This window comes from Nematolebias whitei, chromosome 8, assembly GCF_014905685.2.
Source record: "Nematolebias whitei isolate Nwh7 chromosome 8, NemWhi1, whole genome shotgun sequence".
Classification (NCBI taxonomy): domain Eukaryota; kingdom Metazoa; phylum Chordata; class Actinopteri; order Cyprinodontiformes; family Rivulidae; genus Nematolebias; species Nematolebias whitei.
In genome coordinates this window covers 19,247,835-19,272,006 of record NC_056505.1, presented here as the reverse complement: position 1 = coordinate 19,272,006, position 24,172 = coordinate 19,247,835, and the positions used below count along the sequence as shown (strand labels likewise).

General features: G+C 38.7%; 2 protein-coding genes across 2 annotated transcripts; both read left to right on the top strand.

Moving 5' to 3' along the window:
• Positions 1-2,274: 2,274 nt before the first annotated feature.
• On the top strand, positions 2,275-5,283 carry LOC119413066 (beta-1,3-galactosyl-O-glycosyl-glycoprotein beta-1,6-N-acetylglucosaminyltransferase). The gene is made up of 4 exons (XM_037680079.1): positions 2,275-2,582; positions 2,669-2,762; positions 4,287-4,691; positions 4,786-5,283. The coding sequence occupies exons 1-4, from the start codon at positions 2,275-2,277 to the stop codon at positions 5,281-5,283; spliced, it is 1,305 nt and encodes a 434-aa protein (XP_037536007.1).
• Positions 5,284-13,040: 7,757 nt separating this feature from the next.
• Positions 13,041-20,156, top strand: LOC119413332 (beta-1,3-galactosyl-O-glycosyl-glycoprotein beta-1,6-N-acetylglucosaminyltransferase). The gene is made up of 6 exons (XM_037680373.1): positions 13,041-13,085; positions 16,040-16,210; positions 16,279-16,622; positions 16,705-16,798; positions 19,035-19,439; positions 19,548-20,156. The coding sequence occupies exons 3-6, from the start codon at positions 16,315-16,317 to the stop codon at positions 20,058-20,060; spliced, it is 1,320 nt and encodes a 439-aa protein (XP_037536301.1). The 5' UTR covers positions 13,041-13,085; positions 16,040-16,210; positions 16,279-16,314; the 3' UTR covers positions 20,061-20,156.
• Positions 20,157-24,172: the final 4,016 nt, after the last annotated feature.

Below are 24,172 nucleotides of genomic sequence, written 5' to 3'. Positions count from 1 at the left end.
AAGGATCTCTTGTAAAGGTCCATACTATTACGCTAGTCACAGGATTTCAAGAGAGAGAGAGAGAGAGAGAGAGAGAGAGAGAGAGAGATGAATTGTTTAGACTAAACATACACCCCAAAATAGTTTGGTACTTTTGAATAGTTAAACAGCATATTCATTTGAAATCTGACTCCAAGAATGTCTGTATCTCTCACACTCTCCTCCACTTAAGAAATGTCGTCCTGACCTTAAAATGTGTGTAATAAATAAAACCTGGAAACAATAGAATGGAACGGCCTGTTTAACAGGTTACATTACAATCTTCTCGAGTTACCCAGACTACTGTACACTGTAGCTGTATAGACTCATGACGTAACCAGTTTAGCATTTTTTAGTCCAAAATTTAACCATTAAACACAAAATAATTGTCCTCTCCTGTTTAGACATGTATTTTTTCTACAATTTTAACTGCAAAATAAAACATTTTCACTACTCTCATACACACATCATCCTGCAATCCTTGTGTGTCAACATAAATAGGCACACTTGGTACAATCTAATGTGACAAAGTGCAACTTTTTTCCCATAAAGGTGGCCAGTAACCCTGTGGTGCCACAAAGTCAAACTCAGCCTATAAAACACTGACCATGAAAATTCACAAATGTGATTTGTATAATGTGACAAAAACGTGACCACAGGCCATATTGTGTCAAAGGAATGGTATTTCTGCTCATAAACAAGTTGTCTAATCAAGACAGGGATGACAACATAGTCCATGGAGCTGGCAGGCAAAGAGTTCAGAGCATTTATTTATTTTTTGCCACTCATCCAAGATGGATCAGGACCACACAAAGTCTTTATGATATCTGAAGTATGGGCAACCTGTCTGAAGCCATTTAGGTCAGATAGCTTTCTTTGGTACAGGCACTGGGGATGAAGTGCTGACTGCAGACTCATGTTGATGACTCTCTGCAGGACACCAAACAGTTGGTCATGCAAGACTTCAAGACTCGGAGCTGATGTGATCGAAGCTTGCAGCCTTAAGGCGTATGTTCTCTAGCTGTTTCCTAACAGTCTGTAGTCATAGTCAGATAGAGAGTAATAAAATGGAGGTTGGGTTTGGAGGGTAGGCGTGGTCACTGTGAAAGGTGAACAAACCGGACTAAGACACAGCTCAGAAAAACGTTGACAGGAAATGTTTTATCTATGAGTGACTGTTCCTTATTGCAAGGCTCAGATCTGGTCACAGGTAAGAAGGTTTTCAGTATTTCTTGTATTTGACAGTGATATTGGTGTGATTTATGCCTGTTTTACTTAGTTTTAAAGTTAATGTAGTAAATCCAAACAATGTAACTAAGAAAAATTATTTAATATCAATAAAAAGACTGATGATTGGGGCCGTGGTAGCTTGACGATCAGTGCTATGGTTTCATGATCCTTGAGCCCAGGTGACGTCAGGAAGGGCAACCGGCGTAAAACAATCGCTAAATCACTGGTGTGTGTTTACTCACTGGGCGATCTCTAAAGAAAGGAGCAGCTAAAACAGAAAAATATCATTATAACTCTTAAATATTTGGCTATGATGCCGGTATTGTTACTTTGAAAATGTTTTGTCAAGCTTGCACAGTTCTGTTAAAGGCCTTGGAAAAATCTTTGAAACCTCAAGCACCTAAACTAGATTTAACGTAAAGGAAATTCAGCTTTTGTACATGTTCTGTCAACCAGTTAGACAAGGAATGCAGGAATGCTGTCAAAATCCTTTGTTAAAACACAACATGCCTTTAAAGCTTGTTAAACATGGCTTTTGACACCAATTTGTCTTTAAGTCTGTTGTAAAGACTCATGTATTTAACAGAATAATTTACTGTAAATGTTTTTTTATTATATAAAATACATTTCTTGTGAAACGCTTTGTGATTTTTTTTTTTTTTTACTTTGTGTTTGCGTGACTTTCAAATATATTTTTTATATTTGTCATTCAATAAGCTGAACCAGTTTTCAAAAGCTAACTCTTATAAAAACAAAATAAAAATGATACAAAATGCATCATGGTTTTGTCCCTGGTGATATTAAAATCGATTTTTCCTTCTTATGCTATAAGTATTGCTTTAAAATGACATTAAGACTTTATGAAACAATTAATGTTTTTGTTTTATTCCCCCCCCCCCCCCCCTTTGTTTACAGAGACAGTGACATAAGAAAAATAATCACAAATGGGAAAAAAATCATTTTGATTTTGAAAAAGCTATAAATTTCACCTGATTTTGTTACAGAAGTCCCTCCATTTTAGAAACAATGCGGCTGCTGAAACGAGGCTGTCTGCAGATATTACTGAAGCTCACGGTTGCACTGGGGTCGCTGTGCACACTTTATCTAGTTGGTCAGCGGAACACAGGTGGGGCCCTCGGTTTCATCCAGCGCCACAGCTGGCTGGAGTACACAGATGATGATGGTGGCTCAGAGAAAGTGTGCAACTGTTCAGCCATCATGCAGAGAGAGCAGGAAGCACTGGAGCAGGCCAAATTATTGACTATGACCAGAGATTTCCACAAGAAAATTAAGATCCCTGATGAGTTTTACATTAATGAAACCCAAGACTGCAGGTATGTTGCTTCAAGTATGTGTACATTACTAATGAAATAATGTTGAACTGGAGCTATAAGTATACTAACAAGCAACATTGTTACAGGAAATTCACATTAAAAAGGAAATATATACCGTTTCCTCTGAGTAAAGAAGAGGAGGACTTTCCTTTGGCTTTTTCTATGGTTGTTCATCACAAGGTAAGGTCAGAATCGAAAAAGAAACTCAAACTGAACAGCAGGGATAAAGAGCTTAAGCAACTCTTTACAAGTTTAAATTCTTTTCTCTGTTTGGCACGCTTAAATCTTACAGATAAGCAAACAATTTTAAATGTCCATCCATCCATTATATTTTACCCGCTTCTTCCATTTTGGGTCAAGGGGGTCGCTGGTGCCCATGAAAGATAACCTGAGTAAATACAAATTAGTTTGTAAAAAATTATTCTCTTAATTAAGGGGAATAAAAAGCTATTCAGTATTTAACCTGGCCCAACGCGGATAAATAATGGCCTGCTTGGTAAATCAAGAATTAATTGATTTGCTTTGGAAAGTTGAGTTCATTTTCACAAGCCTCACCCAGACCTGCGAGACTGTAAAATAAAAAAAATTAAAAAGATCACTTAACTAAAGCTGGTATTTTAAAACATGAAGCTGCGGTGAATCTTTCCAGGAATGACTGGCTCAGGTAAGTGACGTAAACAAGAAATTTTGCTCTACCCCCCCCCCCCCCAAAAAAAAAAAAAAAATCCTGAAAATATTTTGCTTTAATAAATTAAATTATCACATAAAACTGCATTTTGTATTTACACAGGTTATCTTTGTCAGAAATTTAACATTTGATAGAAGTTCGGAAATGTGTAAGTGTGACAAAAAATGATTAATTTTGTAAGAGGGTGAATACTTTTCAAAGCACTGTACAATATTGACTGTAAAGTTTAAACGTAGTTTCTAAACTTGAATTGGAATTACATAATCCAATTTGTTATCTCTTTACAATAAGGCTCCCTTACATGGCTAATACATAGTTTATAGATACATTACTAATTCCTCTATAAACACTTTATAAATCATTCATATTTGTTTATTATGCATTAATTAAGGGTGACAGAGACAAAACTGACCAGTTTGTTGCCAAATAGTGAGCCAAATCTGTTCACCTATATATTTCATCTAAAGTTGTTATTTTAAACATTTCAGACTAAGTTACTACCTTGTAAGCACAAAAAGCATTTATAAACCTATTTTTAAGGATATAATATTAGTTGTAGATACTTATAATGTAGTGATAAAGTACAATATTTAAGAAATAGGTTTACAAATGCTTATTGTGCTTACTTTTCATTCATTCAACCTTTATTTAGACATGTAAATCCCTTTGAGCCTCGAGGACTCATTTACAAGGTAGTAACTTAGTTTGAAATGTTTAATATAACAACTCTAGATGAAATATATAGGTGAACAGATTTGCCTCATTATTTGGCAAGTATCTGGTCAGTTTTTTTCTCTCTGTCACCCTTAATTAATGCATGATAAGCAGTTACTAATGATTTATAAAGTGTTAATAGAGGAATTAATAACGTATCTATGAACTATTTATAGTACTTTATAAAGGGAGCCTTACTGTAAAGTGGTACCTCTAATTTTATATATAAATAAATGAAGCATAACATTTCAAATATATATACATGAAAATAACAAAACCAATTTTTATTTTATTTTATTTAGGTGCAGAACTTTGAACGTCTTCTGCGCGCAATCTATGCACCACAAAATATTTACTGCGTCCATGTGGACAAAAAATCAAAGCCCTCTGTAACCGCAGCCATCCAAGCCATTGTTTCCTGTTTCCCCAACGTCTTCCTGGTCAGTCAGGCTGTGGATGTGGTCTATGCTGGTTGGCCACGTGTACAAGCTGACCTGAACTGTATGGCTGATCTTTATTATGCCAGTACAAAATGGAAGTACTTCATCAACCTTTGTGGTCAGGACTTCCCTCTGAAAACCAACTTGGAAATGGTGAGAATGCTGCGTTCACTGAGGGGCAGTAACAGCTTGGAGTCAGAGAACATGCCTGCAGAAAAGAGGTGGAGGATTTCAAACGTTCATCAAATTATCAACGGAATGGTTAAGGTATCATTAGAGACCATTTATAACAAAACTGGCAATCTAACATTATTTAAATCACTGCTCACTGTCATTAATACCCATCTTTTTTATGTCTCAGAGAACAAACAAGTTGAAGGATCCACCTCCCTTTAACCTGCCCATCAAATCAGGAAATGCCTACATTGTGGTCACTCGAGGTTTTGTCCGCAGTGTGTTGGAAGACACTCGAATAGGAACACTCACTGAGTGGTTCAAAGACACCTACAGTCCTGATGAGTTTCTGTGGGCAACCATTCAACGTATCCCTGGTGTTCCTGGCTCTAAGTGGCCCAACCCTAAGTACGACCAGTCAGACGTTAACGCACTTGCGCGGCTGGTGAAGTGGCAGTGGCATGAAGGCTCAGATAAGCAAGCACTATACCCAGAGTGCCAAGGAAACCACATCAGGTCAATATGTGTATACGGAGCTGGAGACCTACAATGGCTGCTTCAAAATCAACATCTCTTTGCCAACAAGTTTGACACAGAGACTGACCCTGTTGCTGTCTACTGCTTGGAAAGATATCTCAGACACAAAGCTCTGACTGAGTCACAGAAAGGTGGAGACTTTTTTTGAGCCCAGTTTCCCTGAAATAAATATCTTTCTGGTAGCTGAGGTTAACTGGCTGTGGTGGCCATCTTGAACATACTTGCCTTTGAAAGAATTGTAGGTGTCATGAAAATTCAGTGTTTATTTTCAAAGAATTTCTTTGAAATATGTCAAGTGTTTCACAAGTTAGTTTGTTACCAAACAGACAGAGTTAGCTCCATCGAAGTTTTAGATTGGATTAGTTTTAGATCCAAGTTTCAAACAAAGATGTGTGATCTATTTGTGCTCAGCAGAAGTTGGGGATGACTCTCAGCTGCCACCACACCAAAATGTAGCAACTTTTTTTCATTTGACTGAGCTATAGTTTTTATAATGTTTGCTAACATTAGATGGCAGCCATATTGAATCAAGTTAACTTCAAAAGTTAACCATGTGATTACTCCATGAGTGTATCATGAAAATCCATTCAGGTTTATGAGATATTGTGCTAACAGACAAAAAAAAAAAGAAGAAGAAAATATATTTAATAAACAATTGTTTGCACTTTTAGACATAAACCAATATGGTGCAAGTTCACGATAATATAGACCTTAATCTTATCCAATAAGATGTCACATACCAATAAAGCTCAGTGGTTTTGATCTCACCTCTTTTCGAATTTCCAAAGCTGAAGACTTCTTTCCAGACCATCGGTGTTTAAAACCATTAAAACCTCTGTTTCCTTATTATTGTGTTACTAAGATCACTTTCTCTTACCCATTTGACTGAAATGAAAAGCTTACTTACTGTGTTTACAATGATTTTTACTGGAATATCAGGAATATTGTCCGCCACTGTTGTCTGAAAAACGGGGAAACAAACCAAAAGTAGGAAAGAGGAAAATAAAAACAAAAAGGCTAGCAGATAAAAAGAACAGGTGGGTTGAGATCAACTGATGCAAGCTGATTTACAACAAAGCTTGGTTCAAGTAAGATAAAGGTTTAAAGACAGTATGACAGCTAAAAAACACAATTTCTTGCCTTAAATCTTTTGATCAGAAGGGGACAGTGTTGAACACTTGGGGACTCAGAAAGAGCCACGTTTTCACTCATGGATGAAAGCTACAGTGATGCTTCATCACAACCGGTTTGACTTGTAACTTGGAAGATGACAGTCTTGGTTGGGCAAAAACAAAAAGTGCTGATTAAAATAAAAGGCTCAGACTAAGATGTTTTGTCACCCTCATTTCCTTAGTGCGTTTAAGAAAAGCAAGCTTTGTCAGCACATGGAATTAAATGAAACAATGTAATTTTCCTGGAGATGTTTAGACACCTCATGTGAAGTTTGGATCAGATCACTAGCCTAATATGATTTTGAACTTTCAATAAGAAAATAACAGTTGCAGAAATGGTCCAAGGGATGTGTGACATTGTCCAGGAACCATCTGCATGACCTGCTGTCCCCTGGGAGCCACAACATCAGACTGATTTGAGAACAGGTCCTTCAAAGAGCCATGACTACGCTTAAAGCAAACATGCACTACAGTGCCTTGTGAAAGTATTTGGCCCCCTTGAACTTTTCAACCTTTTGCCACATTTCAGGCTTCAAACATAAAGATATAAAATTTAAATTTTTTTGTGAAGAATCAACAAGTGGGACACAATCGTGAAGTGGAATGAAATTTATTGGATGTGTCAAAATTTTTTAACAAATAAAAAACTGAAAAGTGGGGCGTGCAATATTATTCGGCCCCTTTACTTTCAGAGCAGCAAACTCACTCCAGAAGTTCAGTGAGGATCTATGAATGATCCAATGTTGTCCCAAAAGACTGATGATGATAAATAGAATCCACCTGTGTGTAATCAAGTCTCCGTATAAATGCACTTGCTCTGTGATAGTCTCAGGGTTCTGTTCAAAGCGCAGAGAGCATCATGAAGACCAAGGAACACACCAGGCAGGTCCGAGATACTGTTGTGGAGAAGTTTAAAGCTGGATTTGGATACAGAAAGAGTTCCCAAGCTTTAAACATCCCAAGGAGCACTGTGCAAGCAATCATATTGAAATGGAAGGAGTATCAGACCACTGCAAATCTACCAAGACCCGGCCGTCCTCTAAACTTTCATCTCGAACAAGAAGACTGATCAGAGATGCAGCTGAGGTGGGAGAGTCTGTCCATAGGACAACAATCAGTCGTACACTGCACAAATCTGGCCTTTATGGAAGAGTGGCAGGAAGAAAGCCATTACTCGAACATATCCATAAAACGTGTTGTTTAAAGTTTGTCACAAGCACCTGGGAGACACACCAAACATGTGGAAGAACGTGCTCTGGTCAGATGAAACCAAAATCGAACTGTTTGGCCACAATGCAAAACGATATGTTTGGCGTAAAAGCAACACAGCTCATCACCCTGAACACACCATCCCCACTGTCAAACATGGTGGTGGCAGCATCATGGTTTGGGCCTGCTTTTTGTCAGCAGGGACAGGGAAGATGGTCAGAATTGATGGGAAGATGGATGGGGCCAAATACAGGACCATTCTGGAAGAAAACCTGTTTGAGTCTGCAAGAGACCTGAGACTGGGATCTTCCAACAAGACAATGATCCAAAACATAAAGCCAAATCTACAATGGAATGGTTCACAAATAAACGTATCCAGGTGTTGGAATGACCAAGTCAAAGTCCAGACCTGAATCCAATCGAGAATCTGTGGAAAGAGCTGAAGACTGCTGTTCACAAACACTCTCCATCCAACCTCACTGAGCTCGAGCTGTTTTGCAAAGAAGAATGGGCAAAAATTTCAGTGTCTCCATGTGTAAAACTGATAGAGACATACCCCAAGAGACTTGCAGCTGGAACTGCAGGAAAGGCGGCGCTACAAAGTATTAACACAAGGGGGCCGAATAATATTGCACGCCCCACTTTTCAGTTATTTATTGGATGTGTCAAACTTTTTTAACAAATAAAAGTCATTCCACTTCACGGTTGTGTCCCACTTGTTGTTGATTCTTCACAAAAAATTAAAATTTTATATCTTTATGTTTGAAGCCTGAAATGTGGCAAAAGGTTGAAAAGTTCAAGGGGGCCGAATCCTTTCACAAAGCACTGTAACTCCCGTGGTCACTGTAATTAGTATTTTGTATTTATTAGTACTTCAACAGTATGATACAATTATTTTAATATGCACCTTATGCAACTTTTAAAGTTAGATGTTTGATTTTATTGTACATATTTATTATCTTTTTAAAAACCCGTTTTGAACTGAAGGCAAAGCTTTTAGTTTTGTGCTCTGCACAATATTAATTCCTTCTGATTCTACAAATCAATGTCAGACATCAGTAAGGGGAGTACTGACTAGTGCTAACATAATTATAAACCTCTACAGAGACATTTCAGATTAAGAAAATACTGGGATGACAAATTAACAAAAAATATATAAAATAAAAAACAGGTGTAATTTGCATTATCATTGATGATAACTGCAGTGTAGATACTGTATGTGAAATTTGGATTATTTTTTTCAATCCAATCTCTGCTGTATGTGAAATCTGGATTATTTTTTTCAATTCAATCTCTGCTGTGGAGATCTTGAAAATAAGTTTTGCATGAGTCATGGTAAGGATGATCCTTGGGCACCTTTCTAAGGTACTTCAGGCATGTCCGACTGGGAGGAGACCACGGGACATGCTGGAGAGACTATGTCTAGTTGGCCTTGGAACACCTTGGAGTCCTTGCAGAAGAGCTAGAAGAGGTGGCTGTGGAAAGAGATGTCTAGGCCTCCCTGCACAAGCTGCTGCCACTGTGACCTGACTACAGAACAAGAGGAAGATAATCGATGGATGATAGTAACAATGTCATTTTGAGTAAAATGACTGGCATGATTCAAATCAAATTTATTTATATGACATATTTAAAAACAGCTAAAGCGCTACACATAAAATAAAGAAAATAGGAGCAAAACACAAGAAACAATAAAAACAAACAATTAAATAAAAACTATTTAAATAAATAGTAACACACAAGTAAAAATAATAAAAGTCTAAAAACATTGTTAGGTGTGGTGATCAACTATATGTTACAAGGATCTGCCCAACAAGCAGCTGACACTTTTTTTTTTCTGTCACCAGTTGTTTGTACAATGTAATCCATGACTGGCAGGATTGGTTCACAGCATGGGTGTGACACTTCACGGTGTTAGAAAAGACAGACACTTTACCATTGGATAAGGTTGCCAGTTCATGCAAGAAGAACAAAGTTAAAGACTATTTTGAAGGTCTGAGGGTCAAGGATGAAACTGTAACAAAAGTGTTAGGAATATACGGAACAATAAGAGCTCAAATATAAGATGGAGCTAGGTTGCTGAGCGCTTTGTATGTAAGCAGTAAGATTTTTATACAGTTCTGGACTTGACAGGGAGCTAATGGAAAGAAGCAAAAACTGGAGCGATGATCTCTCCTAGTAACTCCAGTTAAGACTCTGGCAGCAGCATTTTGGATCAACTGAAGACTTTTTAAAGAAGTATTTGGCCACCCAGATAACAAACCATTGTAATAGTCCAGTCTAGACGTGACAAATGCATGAACCAGTTTTTCTGCATTATTTTTTAGACAAGATGTAGAGTAAAGAGTAAGAGATGTGGATAAGATGTAGAGTAATAGAAGAATGACATTCTGAAAGGTGCAGGCTTTGGTCATAAGTATTGTGTGTTATATAGCTTGCTATTATGGACAACAAACAACAGCATAATTATAAATTATAACAGTTGTAAAGTTTATATGCTCACCTTGCAAATCAATGGTAGTTGGCTATCTGAATAACAGAAGAGGACTTGTAGATCTGAACCCATGCCTCAGAGAATCCAGCAGCATGGTGGGTATCACAGACCATCCCAAAACATACACTAAAGAAACAATAGGTGACAGTTTTTATCAATACACATCCTTATTTCTTTAAGTTGGAATAATTTCAATTGGATATAAATACTAGCACATTGCTATTATTAAATATTATTAACTCAAAGCAATTTGCTCCTCAGAAATATGTTAACTTGCTTTTTGGATATATGAATGTTTCTGTGCAGTGCCCTGAAATAACTTATGTTGTGATCTGGTGCTATATAAATAAACTGAATTGAATTGAAATTATTTAAAAAAACATCACTAATTTGGGCATATGTAACATTAACATAATGGGGGTCCTCCCCCAGAAAATTTTGAATAAAGTAGATGCCATTTCCTGCATTCTGGTGTATTTTAATGGTTGTTTAACATCTAGTTTTACCTACATAAGTAAACACTTGAAACGCCTTGGGGTTCCCCTGGAGGAGCTGGTCCAAGTGGCTGGGGAGAGGGAAGTCTGGGCCTCCCTACTTAGGCTGCTACCCCCACGGACGGATGGAAGTACACACTTGATTCAGTAACTATTTTAGAGCTAATGGCACAACAAGAAGTAAACTGACCAACAGTTGATTCAATGAATTAAAAATATTATATATTAAAAGGTGTCTCGTGTCCCTGTGATGGACTTGCGACCCGTCCAGGGTGTACCCCGCCCCTCGCACAGTGATTGCTGGACATGGGCACCGGCGACCCCCGTGACCCAAAATGGAAGAAGCGGGTAAAAGATAATGGATGGATGGATATATTCAAAGGTGACGATTTGATGCCCAAATTAAAATTAAATGCCTGTAACTTCGTTGACTTCAAATGAAATAGATGATCAATGAATGTTTGCGACAAAGGATTTACTGAGTATAACAAAGATTCCTTCAAGAAACCTCCTAATAAAAATCATAGAACCATAATGACTTCTGCTCATTCTAAATTTATCAAATGGCCTGAATCTCCTAAAGTGAAGGAGAATCATTTTAAAATAATAAATAAGATATATCTTGTAGCCATGTTTCTGCAAAGAAAATTTAAATTTGATGTTGATTTGTGTCCCTTTGTAAATCACAAGATGAATCCCTCGAGAAATTTTTTTTTCATGTCAATCCAAAGTGTTTGGTCAGACATCAGAAACTGGATTAATCTCAAACTTAACATTCCTTCTTTTCATGCTGATGCCATTTTACTTTATGTGGATAACTGAAGCTCAGCTTTCTGATGCCATAAATATAGTTGTACTTATAGCAAAGTACCACATTCTCCGTAGTAAGAGGAGGGATAATAAGCCTTCGTTCCTGTTTGATGAACGATTTTAAGTCATACTATTCTTCATTAAGTAGATTAAAAATCTGCAAAACTGCTAGAATCATCTCACAACAGATACAAACTTTTTGTTTTAAATAAAACAATGTTTCTCAAGAAAAAAAAAACTGATGAGCTTGTCAGCAGGTAAGAGGCGTTTACCTTCGGGACAAATTGAGGTCGTAGATTGGTCGGTTACTGACACGCCTTCTGAGTTGATTGACAGGTCGTGCCGTCGAGGATCCGATTGAAAAACAAAAAAAACGAGCTGCAGCAGCTGGGAGGAGGCGGGGCTGCATAAATGAAGCGGAAGCGCAGCAGTTTGTGCAGCGCAGGGCTCCAAGTAAAGCAGGAGATAACCAGATATTTTGCTTGTGCCCTCACTGCCCTGGGCCCCTTAGAGATCGTGGGCCCCTGGGCAGTTGCTCCTTTCTGTCCGTTTGCTGTTAAACTCCTGGCGTTCCTTTGTAAGATGATCATATGGTCCTCTTCCCCCCTGGTGTTCCAGGTTTCCCATCTCCCCCAAGTGTCTTGTTAAAGTGCTCCCATCCTTCATTCTAAAAATTTTCTCTGCTCCTTTCACAATAATCTTAATTTCTGTCTTGTGTTTTGGTCTGTGCAGCTGATCACATCTTTTCCACTGTAACTTCTGTATTTGTCTGCTCCGTCTGTCTTGGATTTGGTGTTACCACTCTTAATTCTGCTCTAACTTTCTGTCCTTGTACTTTTTTTTACAGCCTCTCATAACTAATATTGACTGCTTTCAGTTGTGTTTCTGTTCTTTCTAATCTCAGCCCATCTTTCACCCTGTGCTGTCCTCTACAATTATGCTTACACTTTTCTTGTATGTTTTCTGTATATTCTTCACATTTGATTTCCTTCACACCTCGGGCACCTTTACAGTACACCTGAATTTAAAACATCTGAGTGGAGGAGGGATGTACAGTAAGGCCTAACAGGAAAACTCAAGAAACCTTTTTGATTCTTTCTGGGAATTTACCCACTTTAAATTCCACCGTTATTGAATTTGAACTCATCTTCTGCCTTTTTTATTTTAGTTCCCTTGACACCACATTCGCTCAGAGTTGTCTCAGGGCACTTTACAGAAAAATTCACATATATAAAATTCACCTGAGACTATTCAGTAATGTCCCTGTCCTCATTTACACGAGTCTCTATTCCAGTCCAATCAAAACCAGACCTCAGTGCCACATTCAAAAAGTTGGTTTGTCTGCCTCAGACACTGTCCACATGAAGCAAGCCAGCATCCAGCCAGGATAAAGACAGTTAGATCATAGAGCTTCCGGTTAAACAACTTCCTTTTCAAAATAAAAGCATGTTACTTTAAATTGCGCTGATGAAAAAAATTAAAAAAGCATTGCTCTCATGTTAAACCGTCAAGAAAAAAAATCACTGTGCTAATTTATTGCATTTGAGTTGGCTACAGAACAGTTTAAGTATATTTGTACACATTACTGACACAGTTTCTTTACAAAATCACTTTTGTGTATGAGTGGATCAGATAGCTAGCTAGCTAGCTAGCTAGCTAGATAGACATTAGTAGACTTATTTTGAAAAGTACTACCAGGAAGTGTGTTTAATTGGCAGCTGTTCCTAGACAAACACCACACGTGAAGTTGAGGAGACAGGTCGGAGCACAGGTAAGGTTTTTGATTTTTCAATAATGATTATTTTGAGGCGGACAAAGAAACTTTTTGAATCTGGCACTGAGCATTATCAGGTTTTGACAGGACTGGAACGGAGACTCGATGAGGACAGGGACCTTAATGAATGGTCTCAGGTGAATGGACGAGGGAGAGGAAAGGGAAGACAAACGAGAAAAGTCAAAATTCAGTTTAGAATAAAATCATTCCAATGAGAGAAGTTTTATAGTTTGTAAAAAAGATGGTGAGAGATACATTCAGAAGAAAACTAAAATTCAGGGAAGAGGATGAAAATGTTAAGTATAGTGGTGTCACAGGAACTAAAAAAAGAAGTACATTTAGCAAAAATCCTTAGGGATGGATATTTGCTTGTTACTGTAAAAGCTGAAGAGCAGAAAAATAAAGTCACTGAAATTGAAAACACCTGTAAAAAGAACGTGAGAGAGGAAAATTATTGGAGATAGCAGAGTTAATGAAGGGCGTGATTACAGGGATCCCACTAGATGATGATTAGTGATGTAGAAGTCAGTAAAGTTACAAGATTATTAAGAAACATTGATGGATAATGAGTTCAAAGTATGTCGATAATGTTGTAATTTAAAGTGGGTAAATTACCAGAAATAATCAAAATAGGTTTCTTGAGTTTTCCAGTTGGGCCTATCCTCCACTCTGTTTTAAATGCCAAAAATATGAACACAGCTGAAGTATAGAGGACTATAAAGGCAGGTTGCACATTTTGGTTAAGTCGTGCAACAAGCACCAGCAGGATCTTATTTTACATTCTTGTATAATAAAATACAGTAAAGAAGCACAGAAGGTATCCCATGCATAATGAAAAATGGTATAAAAAATGTATGAAAGCAAAGTTTGTTACCAATAAAAATATGCTGCTAGATGCCAATATTTAAAGTAACCAGCAGGACAATTATATATAAAAAAATCACTCATCATGGATAAAATGACAAATAAAATGAATAATTTTAATCTGGCCAACACTGAGTCCCAAACTAAATTTCTGTGCAAACCTAAAAAAGCAAATCAGCCTGTACAAGAAAAATGTGTACAAATTTAGGAACAAGTTGCTTAGAACACTGCTTGAAGTTCATTGTCCAAGTGTGAACAATTAACAAATTAATTGCATATATTTCCTAAATTTAATCCTTTCTTTTTGTTCAAGAGCTTATCAGATTAAATTGTTCAGACTTTATCATAGTATTTTTTTAACTTCTGTAAAAATTTTTCTTATGTATTAAAACAACAAGAGTGTTGTTAATTCTGAAACATAAAGCTCATCCATCCACCCATCCTTCTTTACTCGCTTCTTCCTCCCTGAGTGCTTTCATAGCTGCCCACTGCTCCACCTGGGTGTATCTCAGGTGTGATTGGTTAAATGCAGAGAACTAATTTCACCATTGTATGGGAACATACTGTTAAAGACAGGAGCTGGCTGCAGGCCACCAGACCCGGAAACCCCCTCCAGCCCACGTTCCCCCCCCGAATCTCCCTCAGAAGTGGCAACTCTCATTATCAATAAATCAAGGAAACATCAATTAAGTTTTATCAATTATATTAAATCAAGGCAGGAAAAGGTTACAGTTTACAGCGCTGGTCTCTCCAGTCTGTGATGCGTTCACAGACCCGGAAGAGTCCCAATGTTCCATGTCATTACTCATTTATAGGGTCCTAGACCCCTCCTTCGCAGAAGGGGAGCTCAACCTGTCAGTGTATGAGGGGGCGTGACTAAGTGTGATCTCAATGGATCTTATGTGGTTCTGATGTGTTAGGAAATATGAGACGTTGCTTCAAAAGCCTTTCTACGTGATGTGGCAAGCAGATTAAACTCTATTCCTTGACAGATACTGAATCCCAGGGAGACTCTTCTTAGAGTTGCTGGCCCAGTTTAACCCAGTCAGAACCGGGTCATAATTTAATTATAATCCCGTCTCTGAGCAGATCGAAACCATAGGACCAGTCTAGATAAAGGGCAGCACGGTGGCGCAACTGGTAGAGCTGCTGCCTCTCAGCGAACAGGTCCCTGGTTCAAACCCCAGTCCAGGGGCCTTTCTGGGTGGAGTTTGCATGTTCTCTCCGTGCATGCGTGGGTTTTCTCCGGGTGCTCCGGTTTCCTCCCACAGACCAAAAACATGCATGTTAGGCTGATTGGTAACTCTAAATTGTCCCTAGGTGTGAGTGAGAGAGTGAATGGTTGTTTCTCGTTTGTCTCTATGTGGCCCTGTGATGGACTTGCGACCCGTCCAGGGTGTACCCCGTCCCTCGCACAGTGATTGCTGGACATGGGCACCAGCGACCCCCGTGACCCAAAATGGAATAAACGGGTAAAGATAATGGATGGATGGATGGATGGCAGTCTAGATAAAAAATAATATCCAACAATACAATGATGACAATGTCAGACCCCCCCCCCCCCTTCCCTTTTCAGTACGGGGTTCACTGATGCGAATATCCAGCAGTCGCTGTGCGAGAGGTGGGGAACCCCTTGGACAGGTCTCCAGTCCATCACAGGGACACATAGAGACAAACGAGACAAACCACCATTCACTCTCTCACTCTCTTCTAGGGACAATTTAGAGTTACTAAATCAGTCTAACATGCATGTTTTTGGTCTGTGGGAGGAAACCGGAGTACCTGGAGAAAACCCACGCATGCACGGAGAGAACATGCAAACTCCACCCAGAAGGCCCCTGGCTGGGATTCAATCTGGTGACCTTCTTGCTGATTGGCGGCAGCTCTACCAACTCTTCCACCGTGTCGCCCTCAAGATAAACTAGGCACAGAAAAACTAATTATTATTATTATTATTATTATTATTATTAATATAGAGGCGGGGACACTTTAAATAAGTCAACATCAGCTAAACTATTATTGTCTTTATGATATTATGAAGTTTAGATCAATGATTGATTGTTTTGTCCCCTTGTTTTTTCTTGCAGGAACTGTGACACATCCTGGGTCTACTGTAAAATAAGTTTAAAACATCTCCTTATGACAAGAGACCAAACTTCTTTTGGATAATTCAACATAATTTTTGCAAACCAGTCTAAGACACCAAGTTGTTATTAAGCCTGTGCTCTGAAACAACTATTTTTATACTTCCAGCGCAGGTATTTTAAGCAGAAAAAGGTTATCGTTCAGTTCACATAAAGTTGCTGAATAGTGTTCTTGCTTGCAGAATTCCCTCGATCTTAGATGAGGTCTTCATAAAATAATGCCACCACTGAAACGAGGCTGTCTGCAGCTATTACTGAAGCTCACAGTTGCACTGGGGTCGCTGTGGACTCTTTATCTAGTCGGTCAGCTGAATACAGCTGGGGACCTTGGTTTCATCCACATGCACAGATGGCTGGAGTACACAGATGATGATGGTGGCTTGGAAAAATTGTGCAACTGTTCAGCAATCATGCAAGGAGAGAAGGAAGCACTGGAGGAGACCAAATTACTGGCTCTTACCAAAGATTTCCACAAGAAAATTCAGATCCCTGATGAGTTTTACATTAATGAAACCCAAGACTGCAGGTGTGTTGTTTTAAACTATAAATGCATTAGTAATTCAGTGTTTTATGAGCTTTCAGTGTACTGACAAGCGACATTGTTACAGAAATTTCAAATTAAAGAGAAAATACATACCGATTCCACTGAGCAAAGAAGAGGCAAACTTTCCTTTGGCTTTTTCTATGGTTGTTCATCACAAGGTAAGCAAATTTTTAAAGTTTGAATTGAAAAGTTAGTAAACTCATACTGTACATTAGTGCTATTGTCTTGTCATAACTCAGATTATGCTTAAAGTTGATGGTACACTCACTGACAAAAATTAGTTGCACTCCAAGAAGAAATTGTGTATTTGAATGCAATGCAGAACAATTTAAACAGCTATGTAAAAGTCTCTGTTTGCAATAAGTTGGCAGATCTAGAACAAGCAACAGAGTATTAATGTTATAATAATTGGAGCTAGTTTTAGTGTAGTCAGGCAGTTTCTAGAGTGCCTTAACAGTCAGTCAAAACAGTGACTGAAGGTCACCAGATGCAGGTCAGTAACATCCTGCTTCTGCATGAACTAACCCTCCTGAGGCAGCACCTTGGTACAGCCTTCAACAAGACAAAAGACTGTTCACAGATGGCACATGTCTTTTCACTGCCTGCAACAAGTTGAATTCCTCCTGTTTACTTGGTTCTCTGATCTGTCCACAAACTGTGGGATAAGCTCAATTGTCAACCCAGTTACAATCTAATGGGTTTTGAGGGGCCAGTTACTGTGCCAAGTTACTGCAGGAGAAAACAATGGTATGACTCTGTCCTACTAGGTTGGGATCACAATTGCAGCATTAGAATGGCTCCACTCATACCTGAGTTATAGGAGTTTCTGTGTCAAGGTTGGTAATAGTGTCTCTGCCTCAAGGTCTCTTTCCTGTGGGATCCCACAGGGCTCAGTTCTTGGACCCCTTGTGTTTTCAGTCTGCTCCCTTTGGGGTCTATCCTGAGGAAACAAGGTCTTTCATTTCATTTTTATGCTGATGATTGTCAGATTTATTTGCCCTTAAAACCAAATAGTTCCTGCTCTATTCACCCTTTGTTAAAATGTCTTAATCACATAAGGCATGGATGGCTTCAATTTTTTTTAAGTTTTAATGATCAGAAGACTGAAGTCATTGTGTTTAGCCCTAGCTCTACTGCTGTCTCTGATCCTGTAATCCTGGACTCCCTTCAGCCTTATTTTAAGCAGTCTGTTACAAATCTTGGGATGGTTTTAGACTCTAACTTTAAGTTTAATAAACAGATTAACTGTTATGCAGAAAAGCTTCTTTCATTTAAGGCAGATAGCTAACCTTAAGTCAGTGTTGTCCAGATCTGACCTTGAAAAACGAGTCCATACCTTTATCACTATCCGACTGGACTACTGTAACACACTCTATGCTGGGGTCAGTCAGATCTCCATTTCCCATCTCCAGTTTGTCCAAAATGCTGCTGCTTGGCTCTTAACTGGAACTCGTAGGTTCGAGCATATTACACCAGTTTTATCCTCCCTTCACTGGCTCCCTGTAGTCCCTGCTAATATTTAAGTGCATAGATGGCCTTGCACCCCCTTATCTCTCTGAGCTATTGGACCATATGTTCCCTCTCGGACCCTGAGAACATCTGATCAGCTGCTTTTGGCTGTTCGAAACACACAATTGAAGCTCAGACGCGATCTGGCTTTTTCAGTCATGGGTCCCAAACTTTGGAACAATCTGCACACCCAACATTAGGCAGGCCATTTCTTTTCCTGGTTTTAAATATCTGCAAAAAACCTCATCTGTTCTCTGGCATTTCACACAGTGTGATTTGATTTAGTTTTCTTTTTGTTTTGTTTTGTTCTGTTCTGTGTTTCTGTTATTTTAGATGTTTTTAATTAATTTTCAGTACTATCATTATTATTATTTTTTTTCCCCATTCGATTACTCTCATTGATTTTTTTTTTTTGTTAAGCACTTTGGTAACAGCTTCTGTTTTAAATGGGCTTTACAAATAAAGTTGACATGGCTTGACTACTACAAAACTCTGCTTGTATCCAATCCAAGTAGGAGCCAAATCCTGCTGATATGGGACTAGCAGTGTGGTCATGTTGTCAACACTGCCTTTCAAAACGTGCACTTTCATTTAATTTTCACCAGTCTGCTCAACTTTTAGTCAACAAGTGTAACACAGTTCGGAAGAATTGATCATTGTTTTATAGTTGGTATTTTAAGATAAAAGCAGGTACTCGGAGTTACAAAAGTTTATAAAATGCTCTTTGTATTGCAAAAAGAGAGCAAGTCAATTGTCTGCTGCTTCACCAATTTATTGGTTTGTTTCATTTACCTCTTCAAAAGTATATACCATAATAAATGAAGCATAACATGTCAAATGTCTGCCTAAAACTAAACAACCCCTTTTTTTCCCCTTAAACTTTAGGTGCAGAACTTTGAACGACTTCTGCGAGCAATCTATGCACCACAAAATATTTACTGCGTCCATGTGGACAAAAAATCAAAGCCCTCTGTAACCGCAGCCATCCAAGCCATTGTTTCCTGTTTCCCCAACGTCTTCCTGGTCAGTCAGGCTGTGGATGTGGTCTATGCTGGTTGGCCACGTGTACAAGCTGACCTGAACTGTATGGCTGATCTTTATTCTGCCAGTACAAAATGGAAGTACTTCATCAACCTTTGTGGTCAGGACTTCCCTCTGAAAACCAACTTGGAAATGGTGAGAATGCTGCGTTCACTGAGGGGCAGTAACAGCTTGGAGTCAGAGAACATACCTGCAGTAAAGAAGTGGAGGATTTCAAGAGTTCATAAAATTGTCAAAGGACAAATTAGGGTAATTTTGGCGAATATATACAATCTTAACTTTTGTTATAAAATTTGTTATGCTGCACTTGTCCTTATTGATGTCCCATCTCAGTTATTTTCATTTTTATCATTTCAGATAACAAATAAGTTGAAGGATCCACCTCCCTTTAACCTGCCCATCAAGTCAGGAAATGCCTACATTGTGGTCACTCGAGGTTTTGTCCGCAGTGTGTTGGAAAACACTCAAATAAGAACGCTTATTGAGTGGTTCAAAGACACCTTCAGTCCTGACGAGTTTCTGTGGGCAACCATTCAACGTATGCCCAGTGTTCCTGGCTCAAAGTGGCCAAACAGTAAATACGACCAGTCGGATGTTAATGCCCTTGCACGACTGGTGAAGTGGCATGGGCATGAGGGGTCTTGGGATTCAGCGTCAGCAGTGTATCCAGAGTGTCAAGGCAAACATGTCAGGGAGATTTGTGTATATGGAGTTGGAGATGTACAATGGCTGCTTGAGAATCACCATCTCTTTGCCAACAAGTTTGACACAGAGACTGACCCCTTTGCTGTCTACTGCTTGGAAAGATATCTCAGACACAAAGCTCTGACTGAGTCAGTAAGGAAAGTTTTTCATGGTATCCATCAATGACTCGGGGAGGGAAAAAAAGCATGTGCACAAACACAAAAAATGCAAATAAGGGCAGGAGAACAGCAAGAATTCATATAGGGAATATAATATTTTTAAGCTGCATAGGCTGGTGTTCATTCATTTGTCTTTGTTTAAGGCATTGTTTCAACTGACAGTTAAAATTTCCAACATCAGGTACCGATTTTCCTGACATGTATCGATACATTGCTTTTGGCAAACTGTTGTAAATATGAGGACCTCAAAATAAAAATGTCTTGTACCTCATTGATTCACAGTCTTCAATTTTAGCTCCTTTCACTGGTGCTCCTGTACGGCCCTTCACACACTTTGCTCACTACGTTCGGAACAAGCCTGTTATCATATATGGAGACAGTAATACACGCATTCATTACATCTAGGCTTGATTACTGTAAATCACTCCTGTTTGGTATCATTCAGACCTCCATTGCACGACTGGTCCAGAATGCAGCAGCCTGATTTTTAACCAGTACAGGCAAAAGAGAGCACACCACACCAGTTTTGGCCTCACTGCACTGGTTACCGGTTCACTTTTGAATCCAGTTCAAAATACTCATGTATGTCTACAAATCACTGAACAGTGTCCCCCCCCCCCCTCCCCATCTCTGATCTGCTACAACCGTATGTCCCACCACGTTCCCTGAGGTCAGCGGACCAGTTGCTCCTCACAGTTCCAGGAACTCGTCTTAAGCGCAGAGGTGACGGGGCCTTCTCTGTAGCAGGACCAAGACTCTTGAACGAGTTACCTCTGCTTGTCAGACCGGCCCCCTCCCTCTCGGTTTTCAAGTCCCGTTTAAAAACTCACTACTATTCAGTAGCTTTCAACACAAGATGATCTGTGTTTTGATCCTGTATGCTCCACACTGGTTTGTTGTCATTATCTGCATCGTTTTTATGTCTATATTCTGATTTACCTCATTTCATTTATTCATATTTTGCTTTTTGTGTTACCTGTTTTGTCTGTACAGCACTTTGGTTGGCCTTGTTGCTGTTTTAAGTGCTTTATAAATAAAGTGGTATGGTATATATAAAATTCCATTATATCAATGACAAATATTTACATCCATTAAGACTTAAATGTATTATGGTTTCCTTGAATTTTGCAATGATGCAACTTCATTCTTTTAAAATCCATACTCATTAGAGCTTGTTTGTGCAACACCACAGGCTCAAAACTGATTGCTTGCTTGGCCGCAGACTGTTAACGCAACAAAAGGTGTGATCAAACCACGGCAAGTGTAACTTTGCAGCCCTTTTAGAGGATGAAGGCAATCTTATCAGACAAGAGATTAGTTTTTATACATCAAGAGCTGCGTCTTAATATCAGCCTCAAACTTATGAACAAAACAACACATTTATGACTGATTTTAGATTTCCTTTGTAATGAAAGTGGCAAAATTAATTTTCATCCATTCATTCAACCTTTATAGGTTAGTCACACTGAGTCGCAAGAGCGATCTGTTTTAAATAAAGATCATGGATGAGGTACAGACTTGGGCAATCATAAATACATAAAAAATGTAAATACAAGAAATTATATGAAAAATGAAACAAACCGCTACATTATAAAGCAATGTAAAATGCTCAAAACAGGAACATGTCTGCTTTGGTTTTAAAACCAGTTGGTTTTATTATTTATTATTTATTGGTTTTAGTTATAAGCTTATTGTAAAATTTTAATTCAGAATTAAGAGAATTTTAATTCATAGATAATTCAGACAGTTCCCTTTGTCTACTCAGACATGTTTGCATGTTGGTCCTTGACCCTTTCTCGTTTGCCTCACGAAAAGAAGCAAAAGTCAAAAAATAAGGGTGTTCCCTTTATGTTGCCATTTGTGGCTTTGGATTACTGAGTGAATGAATAAGGTTATCCTTTGTGTCTATGACAAAGCTAGACTACTCCCAGTACAGCAAAGATCAGGGTAAACAAAAGTAGTAAAATATATAATAGTTAAGTAGATGTGGAGCCTAACAAACTTAGCCACAAGTTTCCAAATCACTCAAATTTTGTCTCCTCGCTGAATTTATGGTTTTCTCTTCAGCCAAGATAGTCTCCTCAGCCATTGTCTATGGAGACCATCTTTGTACAGTGTTTATAGAAGCATCTGCCTTGACGTGTTCTTATCAGAATGGTTTATACTCTTCTAGATGGTCTTAGATTGATGAACCAGAAGATTTGGTCAAATGAATGCATTAGGATTCTGGAAGATTTCTTTGGTTTCCAGAAAAGAAAAGAAAAAAAAAGTTAATCTAAAAAAAAAAAAAAAAAAATCTGAAAAATTCAGTCAGTGTGATTAAGAGATAAGATGCATTATTAATTTAGCAGGGTTTTTTTTTTTTTTTGGGGGGGGGGGGGTTACATTTTTTAAATACCATTTTATTTTCACTTGTTATTCTCAATTTGTATGCATCCTTTTATGATTGTCTATTGTTGTCCACTGTTGCCATCACTCCTTGTTAAAACCAGGTCTCTCTTGTAAATGAGTCCCCGAGACTCAATGGGATTAATCTGTATAAATAAAGCTTGAATTAATTGACAAGCAAGATTAGCAGGTTTCAGCCTTAAGTTCTTAAAATGTGTAAATGATGGTAAGAGGCCCAGAACTTGAAGAAGATTGCTCTTACTTTTATAGAAGGCCACAACTATGTAACACAGACATCAGATGAAGAGATGGGGGGGGGGGGGGGGGAGGGGAGGCGAGCCTTTAGCTGATCATGTTATCAGCCTGGAACTGGTCACTGACCCTCCAGCTGAGGCTGCTTAATGAGAACATGCTGGGCCAGTGCTCAGTCCAGGTCAGCCTGCACCTACTGTCCATGAAACTGGACCGTAACAGGCAGTACAGGTGCACACTTACAGGTCACACTTTTGACAGTTTTGTCTTTGTAGACATCAGTCAGAGGTTGTAATTTTTCATGTGCACATCATCTTTTCATACTCTACACATTAATAAAGAATTGCCTGTGCACAAAAACTGAACTGCAGCCTGTGGGTGTTTTTGAGTCTTGGTGAGTCTTCTCTTGATATTTACAGGTGCATCTGAAAAAAAATTAACATTGTGAAAATGTGCCAATTTTCTTTGTTTATCATTTCAGAAAGTGAAACTCATACTTCATAGATCAATTCATTAGACTGAAATATTTCAAGCTTTTATTTCTTGTAATTTTGACAGTTATAACTTATGGTGTAGAGGCAGGGCAGCCGGCTTGGGACCCGAAAGTCGGAGGTTCGATCCCCAGTCACTGCACATCACGTGGTGTGCTGCCCAGAGACACCTCATCCCCCAAAATAACCCCCCCCCGCCCCGGCGCACCTAATAGCCACCCACTGCACCACCTGGTGGTGGATGGGTTAAATGCAGAGACTAATTTCGCCATTGTATGGAAACATACAGTGCTGACATTGTGATGACATTATTATTATTATTATTACAAATAATGAAAAAGCAAAATTCATTTTCTCAGAAAATTGGAATATTGTGAAGAGGTTCAATATTGTAAACTCCTGGTGTCACACCTTGATCAGCTGATTAACTCCTAGGCATGAGCTACAATTGTCTCATTCCTCAAGTCCAGCCACTCCTGAACCAAAGACAACGTCACAAGTGTCTTACCTGCTGAGGAGACAAAGAACTGGACTCTTGCTCAGTGGTCTTAACGGCCTCTTTTCAGATTAATTTTTTTATGTAATTTAGAAATCAAGGTCCCAGAGTCTGGAGGAAGAGTGGAGAGGCCCAGAATCCATGTTGTTGAAGTCCAGTGTGAAGTTTCCACAGTCCGTGATGGTTTGGATCCATGTCCTCTGCTGGTGTTGGTCCACTGTGTTTTACGAAGTCCACAGTCAACACATCATCAACCAGGACATTTTAGAGACTTCATGCTTCCCTCTGTTGACGAGCTTTATGGAGATGCTGATTTCATTTTCCAGCAGGACTTGGTTCCTGTCCACACTGCCAGTACCAAAAGCTGAATATGTAATACATGTATTCTACTTGTCCTGATGCATGTTCAATAATCCAGGTAGATGAATCTAACAAGGTTGAGTCAGGCCCTCTGGACAGATTCTTCTTGTTGAAATGTTTTGTCTTTTATCC